The sequence below is a fragment of the Rissa tridactyla genome, chromosome 9 (genome assembly GCF_028500815.1).
Source record: "Rissa tridactyla isolate bRisTri1 chromosome 9, bRisTri1.patW.cur.20221130, whole genome shotgun sequence".
Classification (NCBI taxonomy): domain Eukaryota; kingdom Metazoa; phylum Chordata; class Aves; order Charadriiformes; family Laridae; genus Rissa; species Rissa tridactyla.
In genome coordinates, this window is record NC_071474.1 from 1,746,419 (window position 1) to 1,766,998 (window position 20,580).

At 43.4% G+C, this 20,580-nt stretch overlaps 1 protein-coding gene across 5 annotated transcripts; it reads right to left on the reverse strand.

Moving 5' to 3' along the window:
• Positions 1-1,154: 1,154 nt before the first annotated feature.
• On the reverse strand, positions 1,155-19,119 carry KIF23 (kinesin family member 23). Of its 5 annotated transcripts, none has more exons than XM_054215394.1 (24): positions 18,981-19,119; positions 18,767-18,836; positions 18,509-18,637; positions 16,609-16,714; positions 15,791-15,927; positions 15,057-15,166; positions 14,295-14,465; positions 13,330-13,371; positions 12,783-12,895; positions 12,514-12,635; positions 11,840-11,942; positions 11,435-11,514; positions 11,225-11,344; positions 10,532-10,691; positions 9,826-9,993; positions 9,440-9,597; positions 8,881-9,054; positions 8,015-8,194; positions 7,340-7,645; positions 5,193-5,423; positions 4,094-4,176; positions 3,720-3,801; positions 3,537-3,607; positions 1,155-1,956 (listed from the first exon to the last, which is right to left on the reverse strand). In XM_054215394.1, exons 1-24 carry the CDS (start codon positions 18,989-18,991, stop codon positions 1,941-1,943), a joined length of 2,943 nt encoding a protein of 980 aa, XP_054071369.1. In that variant the 5' UTR covers positions 18,992-19,119; the 3' UTR covers positions 1,155-1,940. The 5 variants fall into 5 exon arrangements, with proteins under 5 accessions (XP_054071369.1, XP_054071370.1, XP_054071371.1 ...); XM_054215395.1 differs by having other exon boundaries at positions 18,767-18,833; positions 18,981-19,045; XM_054215396.1 differs by lacking the exon at positions 13,330-13,371.
• Positions 19,120-20,580: the final 1,461 nt, after the last annotated feature.

Below are 20,580 nucleotides of genomic sequence, written 5' to 3' on the forward strand. Positions count from 1 at the left end.
CGAGCATCCTGAGCACACATTATAGGATCATAGAACTGCCTGGGTTGAAAGGGACCTTTCAGATCATCGAGTCCAACCATCAACCCAACTCTGACAAAACCCATCACCAAACCGTACCTCTAAGCGCTAGATCTGCCCGGCTTTTAAATCCCTCCAGGATGGCGACTCCACCACTGCCCTGGGCAGCCAGTTCCAAGGCTTGACAACCCTTTCGGTGAAGAAATTTTTCCTAATATCCATCCTAAACCTCCCCTGGTGCAACTTGAGGCCGTTCCCTCTTGTCCCATGGCCTGTTCCTTGGGAGAAGAGCCCGACCCCCCCTGGCTCCCCCCTCCTTTCAGGGAGTTGCAGAGAGCGAGGTCTCCCCTCAGCCCCCTTTTCTCCAGGCTGAACACCCCCAGCCGCTCCTCACCAGCCTTGTGCTCCAAGCACCTGCCTGCCACAGAGCTCGCTCTGCTCCCAGCGTTTTGAACCAGGGCTTCTGGTGTCCCAGGCCAGGGCAGAAAGTCTTTGAAACCATTAAGCAGCACTGCCTGCTCAAGGCAATAGAATAATAACACTCTGCCGCGTGCTTTCTCAGAGTGACTACAATCGAGACAGTTCTTCACGTTAATGCCACCGTGGAGGACAGCATTAGTGCTAGTCGTTACTGCTGCTGTGCAGCTTCCTGCTCCAGCTGAGGAGCTGAGAGACCAGTGGAAGGGATGGTGTTTCTTTAGAACATAAGCCTTTTCATGGTCTGTCTGAAGAATAAATTTGTTTATACCAGCTACGAACAGGCACTCATATATTCACTCTTCTCCCTTAAAAAAAATTTTAGAAATTCCCTGGTTTTTAAAGCTACTTAGTTACAAAAGCTTTTTCCTATGCTGGAAAAACCTCAAAGCTTCAGTATCTTTTAACAAGGCACCCACTCACTCAAAATGGAACCAGCTACCCTTGAAAGCGATTGGCAGCCCTGAAGATAAGGTTGTCCAAAACCTATCTTGGGATCCAAGCCAATTCCTTGGTTTAAGCTTCAGATGTGTCCCGAAAGGCGCATCCATTCACAGCTCTTTGCACAAGAGCAGGTAAGATGCCGTGGGGCTTACCGTAGCTTCTGCAGCTTCACATACGCCTAAGCAACAAGAACATTGTTTGTAAGAGCCATTGAAAGAAAGTCTTTATTTTAACATGTTTGCAGAGCCACACGTATAAAGCTCACACCTTCTCTGTGAGAAAATTACTTTTACCCCATATCTACAGATGTAAAACATTTAATTATTTACTTGCACTACAAAATGAAGTAGGTCTGATGTCAAGTCACTGTTACTCATCACTCAGTATTCTTCCTTCGTTACTATGAAGGTCTGAAGATTGAAATGGTTTTCACAAGCTGATTTGCGTATTAAATAATCAAAGGTAATTCTTCCAAGAGGAAATCCATATTACCAAGCTGTTGCAAGTTATAATAAAATATGAAATGGCATAGAAACACTCCTAAAGTGCGTTACTGCATCTAAATAAATAGCAGCATTTATGCCTCTTCAAAACAGAGGACCTGACAAGGAAGGGATAGTGTCCAGAATGGAAGTTTTTTGCACTATAAAAAGAAAAAGCTGAAAAAAACGCAAGGCAAAAGCCTTGTGTCATTAGTCTACAGAGATACAGCTTAATAACAAGGGCTTCATACATACGAGACAGAAGGCGTTCCTCAGAAGTCCAGAGGACGCAATGGCAGAACTCCCCTACATCTATTGAAGATATACACACCCACACATATGCTTCTTTGGGATCAAAAAAAAAAAGTCTCTCCCATTTAACCATTGCCTAGCACAGGCCATTCTAAATATACAGGCCTGCAGCAAGAACAAAGCAGTGTGTCAAGTTTATCACTGGCAGCAGGTATTACATCAGTCTGATAAAAATCAAGAGGATTCCAACACAGTAGTACATCAAATTCATGGCTTTCTTCGCCTAAAAAAAAATAATAAAGTGCCAGATTTTAGATAAAAGTCAGATTTCACAGAGCAGCAGTTTTCTTTAACAGTAGTCAATAGCCCGTTTACCTATTCTGCTGGATGCCTAAGTGTCACACACGTCCTGTGCTAAGATACTACAATTAACACACAACTAAAGAGCTCATTTAGCAAGAAACAAGACTTTGTTTTCTTTTTTAGACAGCCATGAGCTTAAATCAAAGTTTTATTTCAATTATTAAATAAGTTTAAATAAATACAGGCTCCAACTCAACATACAGGCAAAACTAAAGGATTTACTACAACGTTACAAGGCTGCAGCAGGGCTGCAAGTAGCAGCAGCCACCTTGAGCAGGTCCCAGTTTCCAATACGGGATGTAATAAAGTGCATGAAAGGCACCTATTTGTCACCTTATCTGAAAGGGGGATTACTAGTGTCAGATACTCTCCGAAATACCCTTCCACTACAGTTCTAGACTTTTTGGATTCCAAATGCAATAAGTTTAGTCGATTTCGGCTTCACAGAAACCTCTTTACCTCTCCAGCCCTCTCTCCTGCCTGTCAACATGTCTTGCAAAACTGCAAATTTTCTTCCCCTGAGCTGAATAGGCGACTTCCACAGCACTGCCAGCACCTATCTGCAAGAGGCCAAATCTGGATATTGAATTCGGTTCCACAACACCTAGTTCGACAAAACTCTCTCATCTGAAGCATATATTTTGTTGACTAAGTGTTTTGTTAGACATGGGGCTGAAGTGTTGGGCACCAGCCTCACAAACTACAGGATCATTTGGACTTTTTGCCAGAAATTGGGACTTCTGACGTGGTGAACTTACATTTACGTGTGCAACTGCCACTGATCCCACCACGTTAAGGAATGATAAGACAGCCCTGAAGAATTCAGATTGTTGTCTATGTGTTTGAAAGAGGAAAGCTTCTTCCGGCATGACTAGAGCCCATGCTCCCTTAGCTGGTGCCCTCACAATTACACAGCAGAGAGCAGCTGGAGTATCAGCTACATTCGAGACTACCATTAGGTATAGTCCCCAGTTGTCTCAGTTTCGTCCTCCCTAAACCATACTGAAATGAATCCTAAGGCATTTGTAACTTTACTTAATTTAAATTTATCTCAAGATATAAAAATGAATATATTTTACTACATCAGCATCTGATAAAGGCTGGGGGGGGGGAAGAAGAAGAGGGATACAGCTTGGTACTTAGTCACTGCCATCCCCAACCCTGTGCCACTCTGGAAGTGCCAGGCATCCTACAGTTCCCAGCTTTTCACAGTCAAGACAGCACAAGATCAAACTTGACATTTTGCTCACTGCACCGAATGCCAGAGTTCCACCCAGAAGACAAGTTAATAATTCTGCTTAGAGTCTCTTACAGATCTGTCCTGTCACCAGTTTCCAACACTGGATAAGCCTGCTTATCTTACAGTATTAAGGAGGCGTGTACCCCAAACCTAAAGCAGGGAGGGCGGTCAGGTCAAGGGAGAAAAAAAATACTTATCTCACTTTAGATGTTACCAGGAGAGAATGCAATACCCCAGCTACAAAGGAGAGATGCACTTACTTGGGCTGAGCGTGATGCTCGTATCCAGGTCCAAGAGCTGACCCTGCCCTCATCTCCACTGCCACGGAACACTGAGGAGACACAAAATCAGTCTCTACTGCTAACCCCCCCAGCTATCAGCATTACCCCACGTTCTCGTGCAGATCAAGCATGAGATCTCCCCCTTCTTCCTGTTTAGCTTACTCTGGTTTCTACATCAGTCCATTCGGATTCCGCAGCATCCTCAGGTGGGTCAGGATTAGAAGGGGATGATCTTCGCTTTCGACTGAAAGAGGAGTATGTGAGTGAAAAAAAGTTACAAGCATCCCGTATTTTGGCAGATTCTCACACACAAGAATACATCTTATATTTTCTAAATAAATACCTTGCTCTCAGCAGCAGACCAGCCTTAAAAGCAGCACCGTATCTATAAGCCTGAGTTACCTTTATATGATTTCACGTTAGATGCAACAACTTCCTGTTCGATCATTTGGACCAGCAGCAGTTACACACACACACACTATCGGAGCGACAGATCTCCAGCAATGTGAAAACCTAAAATTAAGATAACAGCTCACCCGGTTGGAGATTCTTGCTTCAGAGTCTCTATATCTGTGAACTGCACAGCCTGTCCTCCACCCCTGGTTTTGAACACATCACCCTGGAAACCAAAAGCAGTTTAAGAAGGTCAGTATGACGGCTACGGTGCCAGTTTTCACACGAAAGCTTAAGTGCTTACAACTGTCATTTCCTTGCAGGTTAGTAGCCTGCAAGCGTATGCGCACCTCCCCCATTATATATCTTCTTATACACAGGACAATAAAGAGCAAACACCATCTACCCTGATGGTCATGCAGGACACCTATGGGGAAGTCGCTACTACAACAAACGATTTCTGTACGATAACAATGACGAAGTAATGCTACAGGGATCAGGTCATTGGCTTAGTTCCAATAGTTTCATTCCACAGGTAGGTGGTCAGCTATGCAAGACTTTGCTTTTGGAAACATCGCTGCGACCTACAAGTCTACCTTACAGGAGTGAGGGCCTTTTTAAAAACACAAACAGAAAAAGAGGCAATAGTGGAAGGCCTGGGACTACAAGAAAAATGAACCAAAAGCTTCTTGCTACAACGTACAAAGAGCTCTCAATTTGCCTTAGGTAAGTACAGTCAGCATTTTGGGACACAAGCATTAAAAGCGTTCAAAGCCTAGTCTGTCTCACCAATTTGCTTGTCAGTTGACTATTAGAAATTATGTCCTGGAGCATTTGAGCATCCATCACGGCAGCAAGCTTACTCATACCGCTAGTGGAAATCGAATAACATCACTCCAAGACAACTGACTCCACAAGATTAGCTGCAGCCACAAGTCTAAGAAGCTTTCACTACAAATGGACTATTGCATGTTACTAGAGGAAAAAACCCACTTAATTACTTTCAAGGAAAACGATGACTGAGATAAGCTTGTAATGGTTTATATGAAGTAACGACAAAGTTCAAGAAAAGTATTTTCAGATTTAAAGGCTCCCTTGAATCCGACTGCACAAAACTTTCAAGTGAAATTCCTCAGCAGATTGAGTCGAACGTACCTTTCCGCAAGCCCGACCACAAACACATTGCCAGAAATAGGTTTTGACAGGGTTATCACAAGTTCATGATGAAGGTGTTTGCTTTACCTTAATTAGTTTTGTTTCAATCTCCCCATCAGAGGCTAGCTCCTGGTGCGTCAGCATATACTTGTCACACTTAGCTAGTGCCTTTTCACTTGCAGCCGCCACCGTGATGGCGTGGGGGACATGCGGCTGCATGACTGTCTCAGTGGGCAGATTAGAAGGTGGCTTATGATCTACCCATCTCTCCCCAGCTGAGCGCGACCGTCTGTGTCTGAGGCGAACCGGAGGTGCATTCTGATCAGAGTGGAAGAGAATCAGAAGAAATCAGCACATAGTAAATCTCTCAAAGGATATCATTAGCAGAAGTGAACTTTGCAGGTCTGGTTAAGATGTGTTTGTATGAAGATCAAAGGTTCATTCCTAAAACGCTTTACGAGTGCATCCTGAAAGGCACCGTTACCAAGAGCCTTGCATAAAATTATTAACAGATTATTTCTGTGCCAATTCCTATTTCTTGTAAATTTTAGTCCAGCATTATCCAATCTGTTGCATTCCATACCTAGTCAAGTTTCCTCAAGGAGGACATCTTTATGTTTGGTAACGCTCCTCCCAAGTTTCCAAATCAAAACAGATTGCTATGAACATATTAACCAACCAGAAAAGAGACATTTGTGTTTCCATGGGTGCATTCATGGATCAAAATGTATGGCTGAGGTGGCAAAGCAAGCAGACTGAGTATGGATTTCCAACATCTCTGAAGGATACAAAACCTCCTAACACTTCTGAGTGGAGCAGAGGAAGCGTCCCCCGTCCTAGTGCTATTGCTTCTCAACTCAGCTGTTGGAAACCCATGAGAAGTGCTTGAAGCTCACATGTTTATTTTATGAACATTATTGTCAGTTGCTCAGGGAAATCAGAAAAAAAAATATCTGGAAACTTGTTTAAAAACTTGTCTGCCTTCAAGATCTTTGAATGGGCTTTTGAAGGAGTATTTGCAGACTCTCTGTTCCACTTACATACTAATGCCAGACACCTCCAAATCACGGGGGGGGTTACACAATCCAAACCTATGACTGCAAATTATATCCACTGTATTTTCAGGTGATGAGCATCAATTAGGATTTCTTCAATCAACAGACATGAGATTGGATGTACCCTTTACAGATAAGCCTCTTACAAGTCCAAAGCAGCTCTTCAAAATTAAGAGTATATAGGGAAATGTGGCTTTCAGCCAAAAATCTTCCATTAAAAAAAGAATTTCAATACTTTTTCCCCCCCCGCTTTTAGTGGGCAAGTACTTATTTCTGTTGATGGTATTTTGAAACGATTCTGCCAAGGTGCCTTAGAAGCTTTGTTCTAAGGAGAGGGCACACTACTACTGGTCACGTTTTCCTGTGGCAGAGCCCACATCCCTCACTCTGCTGACAGTGCTTCCTGTATCGGTTCATTGGAATAGCAGTTGCTTAAAAGCATGTCCCTTACTTCAAAGGGCCAGCAAGCGACAGAAGCTCTGAGAACACTGTCGGAAATGAATCATACCACAATAAGCTTTCCTCCTCTCGAGAAGCTCCCAGGAGGCTGGGGTTGTATAATTCTCTTTGATTTACCTGAGCCACTGCGACAGTGCCACAACATGACAGAGACACCACCGATACAAACATTTGCACGCACCAGTTTAATGAGAGAAAAAACTCCCACCTGTAAGCAAAGCCCCCAGTTTTAAGGCAGATGTGAAAGTTAGGGAAGACTAAGTTAAGTTAAAGTTAAGTCACACAAATGAGATGTTTGTCCAAGCACTATTTCCAGCAGACATTTGCAGACATGGCTCATGAGACCACCTTTTCAGCTGCCCAAACAGACTATGGTAAATTGCAGTCTGCAAGATAGATTTGAGGAAACAGACACAAGTTAAAACACAAGGACTAGAGAAAAAGCATAGCTACTTCAGAGTTCTCTACAAGACCTATCTACTCACTAGCAAGAAGCTACGCACATGCTGCTTTTACGGAGTTTCTAAACATCAAGTTAAGAAGTCATTCTACTGAGCGAGTGGTGAAACTCAACTTTGAAACAGTACTGTCCTATGAGAAATACATTTAAGGGAAGACTCCCATCTGTGTTAGGTGTGCTCAACGTAAGAGGGTAGTTGATGAGCATTTGAGCCAGACTAAGCAACACTACATTTAGCTTTTGACAGGAACAGCACTAACCCTGCAGCATTGATCCTCTTCTATTTCTAGCTCATCTCTACGCCTGGGAACCTCAATGACTCCAGTCCAGCACATCCCTCGCCTTCTGTCTGAGGTGTAACAGTCTCTACTTTGTTCTGGTTCTTGTTGTCTACTCCTGGCATTAGAAGTGCCACTGGTATGCTTGTGCGAAGGGGTTTTCTGCTCCCATTCCATAACACAGGATGCCACAGAAATGCTGCTACAAGAATTAGAACGCCTGTGAACCTGCGGGTTGCTCACGAGCTGCTGGCTGTTAGGGACCTGAGCAATAAAGTTACTAGAAGGCTAGAGAGAACAGGAAAGAAGTTAGTGAACACACAGAACCGTCAACTTGTAAGGCAATAAAACAATAGATACTGACAACGTGCAGTTACAATTCAGCTATTCAAGCTATGGTTTGGACACGTACAGTGTTGCAGTGATAGCATTAAGAATCAGGTATTCTTCCAAAACGAATAGCGTTAGAAGGTACGAGCACAAATAAAGAGCACTGATAAATACAATGAGAGACGAAGAATTCAAATCAAGTTACATTATCCAAATTCTGGGCTTGGGAACTATTTTTTAACCACTGAAGAGAACTGGCCTGCACTTTAGTTCATTCTTATAAATATGCCTTTCCCTATATCAAGAAGTGTTTTAAAGGCAACTTACAGGTACTGGTGAAGGAGACACTGATCGCTGAACAGGCTTCTCTCGGTCTCTCTCCCGCGAAGGCCTCTCTGGCTTGTCACTTTTTGGTTCAGTAACAATGGCCTTCAGTTGCTTCAGCTTTTCGTCTTTGACCCAAAGTTTGTTCTGCATCTCCAGCTGCTTTGCTGCTACCCGACGCTCCTAACAAAGACAAGCGAGGAAAAGCATGAAGTAAGTGTGCTGAAAGTTTGAATGGAATAGCATATTCCACACGGAATGAAGTTCTTCCCCACTGAGATAAAAGCTATTGGAAACGACGACATAGCAAGATAAAGAAAGACTTTCCAGATTGTAACAGTACCATGTTTAATGCCATAATCATTTTGCTTCCTAAATTATGACAAATGGGAGCATGTCTAACTGTAGTTCTATCGATGGTCCTGAAGTAGTAAATAGTCCTGCAGCAGTAAAAGTTAATCCCTCAGATTTCCTTTCCTTATTGCTTGCCAAATGCATATCTGAGCAAGAGTTTACATGAGGATAGGGGGGAAACCCTGACATTAGGCTTCGACTGACAACCAACAGAACAAGAGCATCCCTCCTTAAGTGCCACAAATCCAAAAGAAGTAGTTCTAGTATTGAAATGAAGTGAGCAAGTGCTTAAGAGAGCTGCTCGAGCTGCACCAAAAGTCCTTCAGGAATTTGCCTTATCATACCATATTTAGAAAAGTTAAGTGCAAAATGGCTGTTCAAGTCCATAACTGAAGCCAAACACATCTCCATTCTTAATGCTACTACTATATAAAAATTCTCACAAAACCAAGAGGCCCAGCTCCCCCCAGCATTGCTCCATTATGGATTTTTAATGGATATGGCAGTGTACTCACACACTCCTTCTCCCATTTCATGGTTGTTTCTGCCACCATGCCTTGAAACCGTGCCTCCAATCTACGCTTGTCAGAAGCCTGACGCTGCAATTTCTGGCTCTTGCTTTCTAGTTCTTGCTGAAGATTACGCTTGTCTTCTTCATAAATTGTTGCAGTTTTCTCTAAGATCTCAATCTGGAGGAAGAGAGGAAGGACTTGGCTATGCTTCTTAGAAGTGCAACCATCTAAGCCCAGAATTGCTAGTTATATTTGATTGTTAACATATACTAGAATATATTAGCTGTTGTACAACTATATCCAGATAGATAGTCCACATTCCAAAAAGTACCAGAGATTTTACAGCTTTCCTTATAAGCTACCCATCTTAAGGTATTAAGAAGCACCTCACCTCATAATAAAACCAAAAAGCTAAAAAGCGTTCAGTAAAGTTCCCCACAAAATACTTTTAATCTTTTTTCTGGTATCCATCTTGCAAGCAACTTCCGATGTCAAGAAACTTGCCAAATGGGACCTAGAAAAGCGCATTTTGTGCCTAGCTTTAGGCAATGAAAAAACTGACCTTGTATTCCAAAGTTTTAATTTTCTTCTCCAGGCGCTCTATTTCTGTTTTCTGTCCCGCTATTGTTTTCTCTTTTTCAGACAGTCTTCCTTTAATATAGTTTTCCTTGGATGCAACACTGCAGTCAAATTCTTGCAGCATTGTTTTAAAGGTAAGCACTGCAAGAGAATCGATATGTTTTATCTCCTCACCGTATCTCCACCATATCAAAAGCAGTTCTTTTCTTCCCCTACTATTTTAACACTATCAGTTATTACCTCAAAAAAGGTTTTTTAAATGATCGATCTAGACAAGATACTTATTTTATGGTGGTACAGAACAGACCCTTGAGTAGTAATAAGGATGCCAAAAACCATCTAGCTCCACACTTATGTTCAAATTCTTACCAGCTTTGGAGAATTCCTTTATCAACATTTGTCGTAGTTTATGGCGTTTTTCCAGGACTTCAATAAGCTTTGGAAGTGTTTGATCATCATTAATATCCAATAGCTCACATGCGGGCAATGGAGGAAAGTTCTGCAGAATTGTTTCTAAAACAGATTGCTCTTCTGTTTCTGTAAGATTTAAAGCCAAGGAAGTCTGTCAGCAAGCTACAGAACAGAAAAATTCCCTTTGACAATGCACAGCCACAGATCATCCATCCCACGGTATCACGAAGCAGACAGAGCTTAGAATAATTACCGAGAACTAGAAGTTTTCAGAAGAGATGATAGCATTGGGAAGAGATTAAATGTGACATTCTCGATTCATTGCTTTATAATACTTCCAGGTAACTCTTGATTTCTAAAGTAGGCCCTAAGCATACAAGAACATCGAAGTATCATCCGCAGCACGATTTCCTTTTGGAGGCTGCAATAACAGGCCCGTGAATGCAACTCATCACCGATAACACGTACACAGGAACTGAGTTTATACTACAAAGAGCGCTGTGGTATGAAAACAGCGGGACCTATTGCAGACAAGGCTCAAAATTAACAGTTAAGTGAAGTTCCTTTTGCATTTGCAAGGCTCAAATAATTTGTTTTAATATAACCTTCAACTCCTAACAACAGAAAAAGCCTGTGCTGTCACCACCTACATTCTAGTATTTACCTGCATCTACTGGGCCGCCCCGCATCTCCAGTTTCCGTGAGAGTTCCTCTTGGAAGGCCTGATTCCTAAAGCGCCGTCCCGGCGTTAAGCCACAGAGCGGTCTGTCAACAGGTCTCGCAACTTCGACCTCCTGCGTCATTTCTGCGAAGCGCATGACTTGCTACAAAAGAACAAAATGCATGCCCAACAGCAAGACTAACCAGATGCAGTCCAACATAAGTTTGAAAGCGATACCTTCGGTCAATAAAAGCATCAGAGGAGACATTACCAAGCTATAGTCTCCAGTCGTTCCCAACTAGCTAGCTGAGATCCTGAAGCACAGCAACCAGAAGCCTTCCCAGGAACACCTCCCCAAACTCAGCGCCCAAGGAACCATGAAACCGACTATGCAGATAGCTGAAGGTTTTGCAAATACTGTCATAGTAGGGATTAAGCACCTAAACATGGCTCTTTGGACCTCCGTCAATAAGAGAAACCTTTCCTATTTTACAAGCAAGTAGCAGTTGTAACATTTAAGAGGAAAAATAAGACTTAGAGGGCACATTTACCTTACAATATTATATTTGATTGCCTAAAGTGCCCAAGCAACAAATTTATCATTCCTCTCATCTATTAACGAAGTACAAGAATTCAGTAACAAACATGAAAAAAAAAGAGTAGGAGGGAATGAGGTAAGATCTGCAAGAGACTTACCAAGCTTTCCTCGTAGTCCTCAGCTTTAGGATTAACACATACAATCATACGCACTTTGCCTTCACCATCAAAATAGTTCTTGAAAAGATGAGTCAGTTTGGAATCTCTGTACGGAACCATCTTAAAATAAAGTACATGAAAGATCTAGTAAGCTTTCATTACACCAGATCTTAATCAAATCAAAAGATAATTAGATAATGAGTTGCATACCTTATTTAATCCATACATCTGGTTTTCCCTTAGAACTTCAATACATGTTCTCAATGTCATTAGGGACTGATTAATATTACCTTAGAAAAGAAAACAAGACAAAAATCTCTGTAAGCAGCCATTTGGATAACATTCCCAAATTATTCAGCAATTTAGTTAAGAATAAATTGTGTGGACTTAAGTTATATTTGTTACAGATAACTGCTCCAACCGATCTAAGTAGCAGAGCAAGTGCTGCTAAACTTGTGGTTTCCAAACTGGAGGATTTAAGGTCATCAAATCAGACAACCGAACATCATAACAGAACACTGCAATTCCCCCTAGGATGTCTTTACTAGGAGACAACACTAATACGAGCATATATTAGCACATGAAATGACCAGGCTGTCTAAAGGTGGCACGTACCTGCTTCTCGCAACCTGTTCCCTTCGGCTTTTGTTCTGTTAGTTCTTTCGCTTCCAGCCAGATCAACTAGAGACAGCTGGCTTAAAGTGATCTGTTCTTTCTCCTGTTACAGAGAACAAATTACATTAGGCTAAAGATTAGCAATATATTCCTTCTAACAGGGTGCAAGGACCACTCCACCCCCCAAGCCTAAACCAGCATGCATGTTTAAAGAGAATGCATAGTGCCTTTAAATAAAATCTGAAGGTATTTTTATAGCCTTTAATGCAAGAAGCTGTGCACCACTGGCTATTTCTGCGAGTATGTTCAGCAGATGCCTTCTGTCTTCATCCACAACATAGATATAACAGCACTCATTCAAATCCTCCAGGTTTTAGATTGTTAACAGTTCTTGCTCAAAAGAAGCAGAAGTAAAGAACAAAGGAATAAGCAGCTTCGCACTCTATTTTAATCCTCTACTTTCACCACAAAAAGACGACCAATTCTGCCAAAGACTAGAAAATTAATCATCTCTGTTTTCTTCAAAATGAAATTGCTGGCGAGCAAGATGCATGCGCTCAAGACACAGCAACTGTTTTGGCAGGCCGTGCTGCAAGGTTCACCACCTTTTCTAACCTACAAATACATGCATACGCTCACACAGATCCCCTTTAATAGCCTGCCCCAGAATTCACCTGTAGCACTTTATCTCCATCCGCATCCAGGGGTGCCTGAGCCAACTTTATTATAAAAACACTGTGAGAGCGACTAGATTCCCGATTCAGCTGAGTGTTCGCAATACGCCTCTTCTTTTGACCTGTTTAGAAGAACAAAAACAATCCCTCCAAAAACCCGTTTTATTTAACAGGCTTGCCACCTGGCTAAGCCAGTTTTGTTTTCAGCGTGATGGTGTCGTGGATTACACATCCATGCTGAATTTAAGAAGTTCTATTCTAAGATTTACCTCTCCAGAACACTTCAAAAGCTTCTTCTGTAGATTTCACTTCTACTTCTGTGCATCCTGTGACATACATGTTGTGATTCTGGTCCTCACGAAGTATTTTGGATTGCGGAGGTCTTAAGGATAGGGAGGAAATAAAAAAAACAAACCGCTAAAATTGAGTGGAGTTTCCTTAAAACAATACATTGTGTCATGCAAATTTTCTTTAAGTACAAAATTCAGAGTGAATATGCCAATTATCCATACAGCAGATGGAAGAGGAAGTACAAGTACATGGACACACACATTCAGCCAAGATTAGTTACACTTCAGCTACTGCTTTAATTTAGAAGCTACGTTTAATTACCATTCTTACTGTAAAGCATGGGTTTGGATGGCAGCTATTGTTTTTCTACATGCGTACACTCATACAGAAGCAAGATGGCTTCAACAGCGTTCTATATTTGCTAGTAAAGCAAGAAGAGACAGGGAATCAGTCAGTTTATTTGCTGCTTCTACTAAAAGAAAATTTGGCTTTTCAATACTGGGAATAATACACTCATGCACATACATAAAGTCACCATTTCGCACAGGAGTGTTGCAATTGTTCCACCTACCAAAAAAACAGGGTTAAAAAAACATTAATTCATTCAGCTTGCGTCTAAAGTCTTTTCATATGTAACACGCTGTAGCTTCCACAAATAGAAATAATCCAAGATTCTGCACAGGTGGATTTTTGGACATAAGCACAAAACTAAACCAAATAACTTCATTCTTTAAAAACCAGTCACAGATATTTAAACTCATTTCGAATTAGCACTCTGGAGGCAGCTCTTGATGTTTCAGAGCAATAGTACGTTTTGCTCTAGTTAGTCTTTGCAAATCAGCCAACTCTTTAATTAACACATGTAATGATGGATAAGCCTAGGGTTTTCTTTAATGGATTTAGAATTTTAAAAAAATATATATTCAAAGTTTAATTTGCAGACTGTTTTTCTGAAGTTCTCAAGATTTACCAATTTTAGACACCAGCCAAGTACAAGTCTTTCCAAAAAATACCTAGAATTTCATTTATGAGACTATTTGTTTCTGTTTCTATGGAAGTGATTGGCATCAAGCGAAATAACATGCAAACTTGCATTAACTGTAAAGCAACAACAAAATAACAACTGTCATCCAATACACTTTCCAGGAGAAAAATGTCAGCCACGGAACGGCTTACTCTTCAAGCTGCAGTCACCTGCTAGGAATAGTAGTTACAGGATAGCATGAACAGACTTAGAAGCTCAGTGGGATACAACACGCTGCCTAACAAATTAAATATTTGCTTATTAATCTCCCTTTATAATGGGGAAGGGAGCACCAACAGAACAACCATCAGTATTTGGCACGCTTAAATACGATTGTCTAGACTCTTTTGCCATCATCTTTTTCACGTGATTTTTTGAAGTGATTCCCATGAATTGAGCCAGACTCATCAAGACTACAGCCGCAAAGACATATTGTAGTTCCCACAAAAGTATTTGTAAAACTCACTTTGGTTTTATAGGATCAAAGGGAGCTTCCTCCAAGAGGTCATATATGTAGTTGTTGTAGATCTCAATATAGGAGACAAAGACACAGTAGACATTATCTTCATCCACTTCTTCCACCTTACACTGATCTTGCACATTGATCATATCAGCAATTTCTGGGTCTATTTGTCGCCTGTTGAACACACCCAATAAGTGATTGTAGTGGAGCATCCACAGCCAGCTAACATGTCAGACAGCGACTACACAGCTAAAAAGCAAGTCTATTGACAGTATAATTTGAGTATAGAAGTGCTCACGCTAGCAGCTAATGACAACACATCCAGTCACATTAGATTTAAAAACAGGACCCTGAAAAGTTTAAGTAGATAAACTTTCATCTGCCACCACTGTACTTGGCTGCAGTAAGAAATGCTTTGCAAAATTCCTGGATAGTCAACATTTCTATCCTTCATGCGGCAATCTCACTATTTTGCAAAATATCCTCAAGTTTAACTTCACAGTAGTTCTACTCGGCAAATACTCATGGGTTAGCAGGTACAAAAAAAAAATAATAATAGATTTCTCTTGCCTGATTCTAAGTCTTCTAATCTAAATACTTAATTATGCACTTGCTCAAACCACGTGAAATGCATTAACTTTCCCTTAATGTTTTTCTTTCATTTTTTCAAGGAAAGGATAGAGACCAAGGTAAGTTGAAAGTGTTATTCTGTTACTGTGGTTTATGTTAACTACATTAATTCTGCCTGTTACAATAGCTACTTACTTGCCAGGTGTAGGTTTTGGAACAGGCATGACATCTCTTTTCTGGCGCTCTAAGAGAGCATCTACTTCACACTGGACATCCACACCATTCTTGTCATCAAGCTTAAAAACCTGAGCAAAGAGTATAGTACGTTTAGACAGTATAATGACAAACACTAGAGAGCATGACGTGTTGGCCAAAGCAAAATTATTCGGTCAAGCTGTCTGGTGACAAACAAATATCATGCCCCTCACTAACGCTCAATCTGTGGGCTAATGTGAAGTAGATCTGACAGAAAACAGATATTTCCCAGATAACAATATTTCATAAAAGCTCCCACGGAAAATACTTATTTCAAATATTTTTAGATAGCAAAACTCCAGAGATGTTTGACCACAAGAAAAGCTTCACATTATCTCCTATATGACTTTAGATACAGTTTCATGCGGCTTTTGTATCTCGTGTCTGGATTTCATTCCATAACTCAGAAAGCTTCCCCTTTCCTTTTATTGTTTTAAAAAGGTTAATTGATGAAAGAGTGACAACTGTAAGAATGGCCAGACCATGCGTCTTCATGAAGTGTCTGTCCCAGCTATTACACCTGCCTCCTTGGCCCTGCTCTTCAAATCTCAAGGGGATGGGTTCTTTTCGGTTGGTTTTCTTTTTAAACTGCTCCAGTCACCTGACTAGACAGGAGATAAACACTTTGAACAGAACTTTTTATCCAGTGGAGAATTCAGTGTAAAACTACTCACAAATCGCTTGGCCTGGAATGGTCCTATACTGTTGAAGATCATATCCAAACACCGCGGGAGAAGTCCTCCATCACCAGGAGATCCTGTCATGGTGTGTGTTTTTCCACTGCCTGTCACGCCATATGTAAAAAGAAGACCTAGGAGGGACAGTTACACAGTCACACTTGCTGCCTCAAAAAACCCAACGCTGTTAAAATCATACTGTCTTTCTTGGGTCAAATGTATTTGGAAAAAACAATGACTCCTTTTGAACAGTTAACAAAAAAACCCGAAACTATTCCAGCCTATCAAAAGCCACTGTCATCATGATGTTTGCATCTCTCACTGATAGCCACTTCAACTACAACCTATCACCCTCTGGGAAGAGCACATTTGGAAGCCAAAACGAAAAATGGAAGGAAGCCACTAAGTCCCAGGTGTGGAAGACTGATTTCTTTTGAGTGTTACTGAGGAGTCTGACATAAGCCAGATACTTCAAGGACCAACATCGTGATATCAAACCACGCCCAGGAGATCAAGCCCTACGAACTGATTTATTTCCATAATCATTCTTTAGGCAGATAAGTCATCCTTTTCTTCAAAAGAAAGTCTTCTCCAGTTAATGGCGTACAAAAAGATTAGACCTTGACACAAGTAACACGCACATCATAAGAAAGGTAAATAGGATGCTGTATAGGGGAGCTATTCTCATTGCAAACAAGGTATACGTGTTTTTACCTAGACAAGCTAAAAAACATTGAGGCATATGAAATCATAGCAATACAAGAAAATGCACAGTAGACATACAGAAAAGTGGTAGAGAACAAGAACTAGCTTACCATTTTTCCCACGAATGAGATCTTCCACTAGAGGTTTAGCCACCACATCGAAAACCTTCTTCTGAACAACAAGGGTGCCAAACACTTCTTTAAATGAATACTGTGTCTGGAGAAAGAGAGATATGTCATCCTAAACCTTAAGTACCCCTGTCCAGAAGTCAACTGCTTCAAAATGCTTCATTGTTTCATACCTTAGAACTGTTTTCCATCTGCTTACCAGAATGATAAAGGTTCTGCTTTAGGATTATATCAGTGTTTGAACATGGGCAGTTACTCCAATGTAACTACTCTGAGAATAAGATATACGTAACTGTTGGAAAGTAACAGAAGATTGGCGAGGAGGACAGTAAACACTCTCAAGTGACTTGCACGTGGAGTGCTGGAAAATACAGATATCACACGAATTGTTTTTTAGTCTTATGTGCTTGACAAGTACAACACCTGCACTTAAATAAAGTAGGCCTGTGATGGGCTCAGGGGCATTTTATTGAACCTGCCTGAGACTCCTGCACTGCTGTTGAAGATGATCAAAGGTCAGTGAAAAACTCTGCCTGCCCGAATCCTTGAAATGCAGGTGAAAAGAGCAAGCCTGAGCTCTCACTCTCTTGCTAATAAGGACTCCCTCTCACTCTGCAGTGCCTGCGTCCCCTGCTTGCGTGCCTCTGCCCAGGTGTTGCTTCAGGGATTCCCCGATCCGCAAGGTATCAAGATAAAATTTATTCTTTGCCTTTCATCCATGATTTTGTGGTTGTTCCCGTGTCCTGCCTGCATCAGCTCACACAATAACGAAAAGCAGCAACTGCCTCATTTTTACAGAGCTTAAGTCCAGAAATAACCAGAACGATCACAAAGCCTGACCTCACAGCAATCAGAGACTCTCACAATTTCCAGCTTCAAGCTCAAATTTCTGTTTGAGCTCCCACCATCACCTACACAAGAACTGAGCAAAGGAACACCCACAATGGCCAAAGTTAGGTTGTTCCAGCATTTCATAATTTTGTTTTAAGCTTGTGTCTTCTCCTGTCTAGCCTCAGTTTCCAGCCATAGGTTTTCAGTATACTTTTTTTTTTTATTAATCTGGTCACTTTTCAATCAAAACACCTGCTTATGTAGATATTTTAAGTTTTTGAGCAAAGGTTTGTTTACTGAACTTTTAACTAATCTTTGCTTATTTTATTTAAGCCTTTGAAGATCACTTTATGTACTTCCTATAAGAATTTCCCATACTGAAATTGGAAACAAAGTATTCTGCATCCCAACTAACTTTTTTTTCTTAGAAACACCTTGACCTTGTCTCATTTTGAGTGTTGGGAACCTGCAGTTAACTTTTTCACTACCAAAGCATACTCAGTGCTACAGTCCCCCGGCTACTTATTCTGTATGCGTGACCTAGACCCTCCTCTTCCAGAAGAGATTTGTATTGAACAAGTAATAATATGAACTGTCCTGTGACCTGCTACTTTTCCACCCTTCACGACAGCTTTGTATGCATAACCTACAGCTTCCCCCTCCCGTTCCATAAATAGGGAAGCATTTGCTTTTTGCCCAACTTAAGTTTGGGATCCTTCAAGCAGTCTAAATATTTGACAGCTTTGCTTTTGCTCCTTTTATCCCCTCCTCCACCCTGCAGAAAAAACCTTTTCATGTATGGAGAACATATTTAACGACTAAGGGTGCATTTTTAGCTCTAGGTGGTTTTCTGGTTTTGAAAATTCGCTTTCCCAAAAGCACAAACTGCTGATTTGCAGACTGCAAGAGACACCTCAAGCCAGCGGAAAACACCAACAGCAGGGAAAAGGACCTCGATCCCTAATTCCAGGCTGGAAGGCAGCCCCTTCAGCCGAGAACAGCCCCAAGGCGGAGGGCACACGGATGTCCCCGCCGCCCCCCAAGCCGTTACCTCTCGGTACTCCCCGTTGCGGAATATCCTGTAGCCGTCGGGCGGGTGCATCTGCACGGTGGTGTCGCTGATGACCTCGATGCAGCACTCCTGGTCCGGGCGGCTGAGCGGCCGCACCCTGCAGTACACCTGGGGGAGGAGGGGGGACACACAGGGCACGTCGTCCCTCAGAGCAGCCCCGGATGGCGGCAGGGGCCGAGCCCCCAGGGCCCCTCACCGCCACCCGGACCCCCCGCCTCAGCCGGGCCCCGCACTCACCCCCACGGGGTCCCTCAGGCTGGGGTTGGACGGCTTCTTCAGTATCGGCCTCCGCGGCTTCTTGGCCCTACTGGGAGAAGGAGGGAGGCGTGAGGGGCGGCCCCGCAAGACCGGGAGGCGCTGGACCGAACCGAGCCCAACCAGTCCCCGCCGGACCCGGGACGAACCGGGCCCCGCCGCCGAGCAGGGGCTGGGGGAGGGGGGAATGACTTACGTCGCCATCATGTCGCGGCGGGGGCGGGCTGTCGCGATAGAGTCAGGCGCTGCCGCCTCTCGGCCCGGGCTCCGGCACTGCCCCCGACCGGCGTGCCTGCGCGCTCGCCGCGATTCAAATTTAACCAATCAGCGCGCGCGTACGCGCCGAGCGTCACTACGCAGCGCACGGCGGCGACGCGAGGCCGCAGGCGTCGCCATGGCGACCCCAACGGGCGAGGTCCTGCGGCGCGGGCGCCCCCTGCTGGGCCCGCGGGCGCAGGGAGCGGAGAACCGGCGGCGGCGGGGACCGAGCACCGGACCCGGGGCCTGGGAGCCCCGAAGCCAGGCAGGACCCGGGCCCGGAGGGAGCGCCGGGAGCCCTGAGGCCTTGCCGCGGCCTGCGGTGATCCCCGGGGCTGGGCCCGGGGGTGCTGTCGGCAGGGTGAGCCTGGAGCTGGGCCTGGAGGCCGGAGCCAGGCCCTGCCTCAGGGAAAGGGCTGAAGCCTCCGTGCCCAGGGCTCTGGGTGCCCCACAGGGGAGCGGGAAGCCGTCCCTCCGCACCCCGCCTTCCCACCCCGGGGCCGCTACTCCAGCAGCCAGCCCACCACACGCTGAAGAGGGGACGGAGACAAGATGTCGCTGGAGTTCAGCGCCCCAGCTTCAGGCTAGGCCAGGAGAGCCTTACCGGGGAAGGCGCCCAGGGCTGTGATTTGTCTTGTATTTGCCTGTTTAGCTACTTAGTGTAAATAAAGGTCGGGGCTCAGGAAGAGAGGTGTAATTCAGCAAGTTCACTGTGCCAGGGCCTCCCTGTGGCTGAGCCGCTACCTGCCTGGAGGTGAATTACTTAATTTCTATCCTGCAGCAAATGCTTAATGGTGGAAAACAAAGCCTAAAATGTCAAGTTACAACACACATAAAAAGGCCAGCCAAACAAGTCCATTGAAAGACCGACTTCCTGACAAGGAAACACACTTCTAATCCATGATGGGGAAATTGGGGTAAAGGATGAAATAACGGGTTTGAACCCCGCGTAGCAGCTCTGAAGGCTTCTGGTTGTTGGACTGAAGCTCGGTTAAACCACTGGTGCCAGTCAATTCTTATTTTAGTACAATTTAACTACATTGTTAGTTATCTCCTCACGAAGAAAAAAGTAAAAAAGAAAAAAGTGCAAAGAAGCCCCAACAAGCTGAATTTTACTGTGACCGCTATTAGAACACGCCACTCTCCTGGGCCAGCCTTCACTTCTTCAACAGTGTTTTAAAGTACATTGGAACAGGTGGATTTCTTAATGTTCTCATAACACGCATCAAGGATACAAGCGGTCAAAATTGAGCTGACCTCTCCAGGAGCAGAACCAGAGCCCTGCGTGCAGTCCCACTGTCATGGAGCTCCTCACAAGCCATGACTGTCCTTGCCCTGCACCCTAAAACTGGGGCTGCCACCCTGAAAACTGGCCTGAATTCCCAAAGCCCTGGGAACTAACAGATAACAGTGCCTGGAGCTGCACTTCTCACAGCAAAAATCTCCGCTGGCTGCCAGGGCAGCGTCTTGCTTCTCGTCGATCCCAGACCGCTTAGGACTTAATAAATTAAACCCAGCCTACTGATACCCACCTGGAA

Coding starts and splice junctions, on each gene's coding strand:
- KIF23 (XM_054215394.1), bottom strand. Junction 15,928..16,608: donor TCTCATTCGTGGGAAAAATG/GTAAGCTAGTTC, acceptor TGTCCCTCCTAG/GTCTTCTTTTTACATATGGC. Junction 11,345..11,434: donor AGATGTATGGATTAAATAAG/GTATGCAACTCA, acceptor CTTTATTTTAAG/ATGGTTCCGTACAGAGATTC.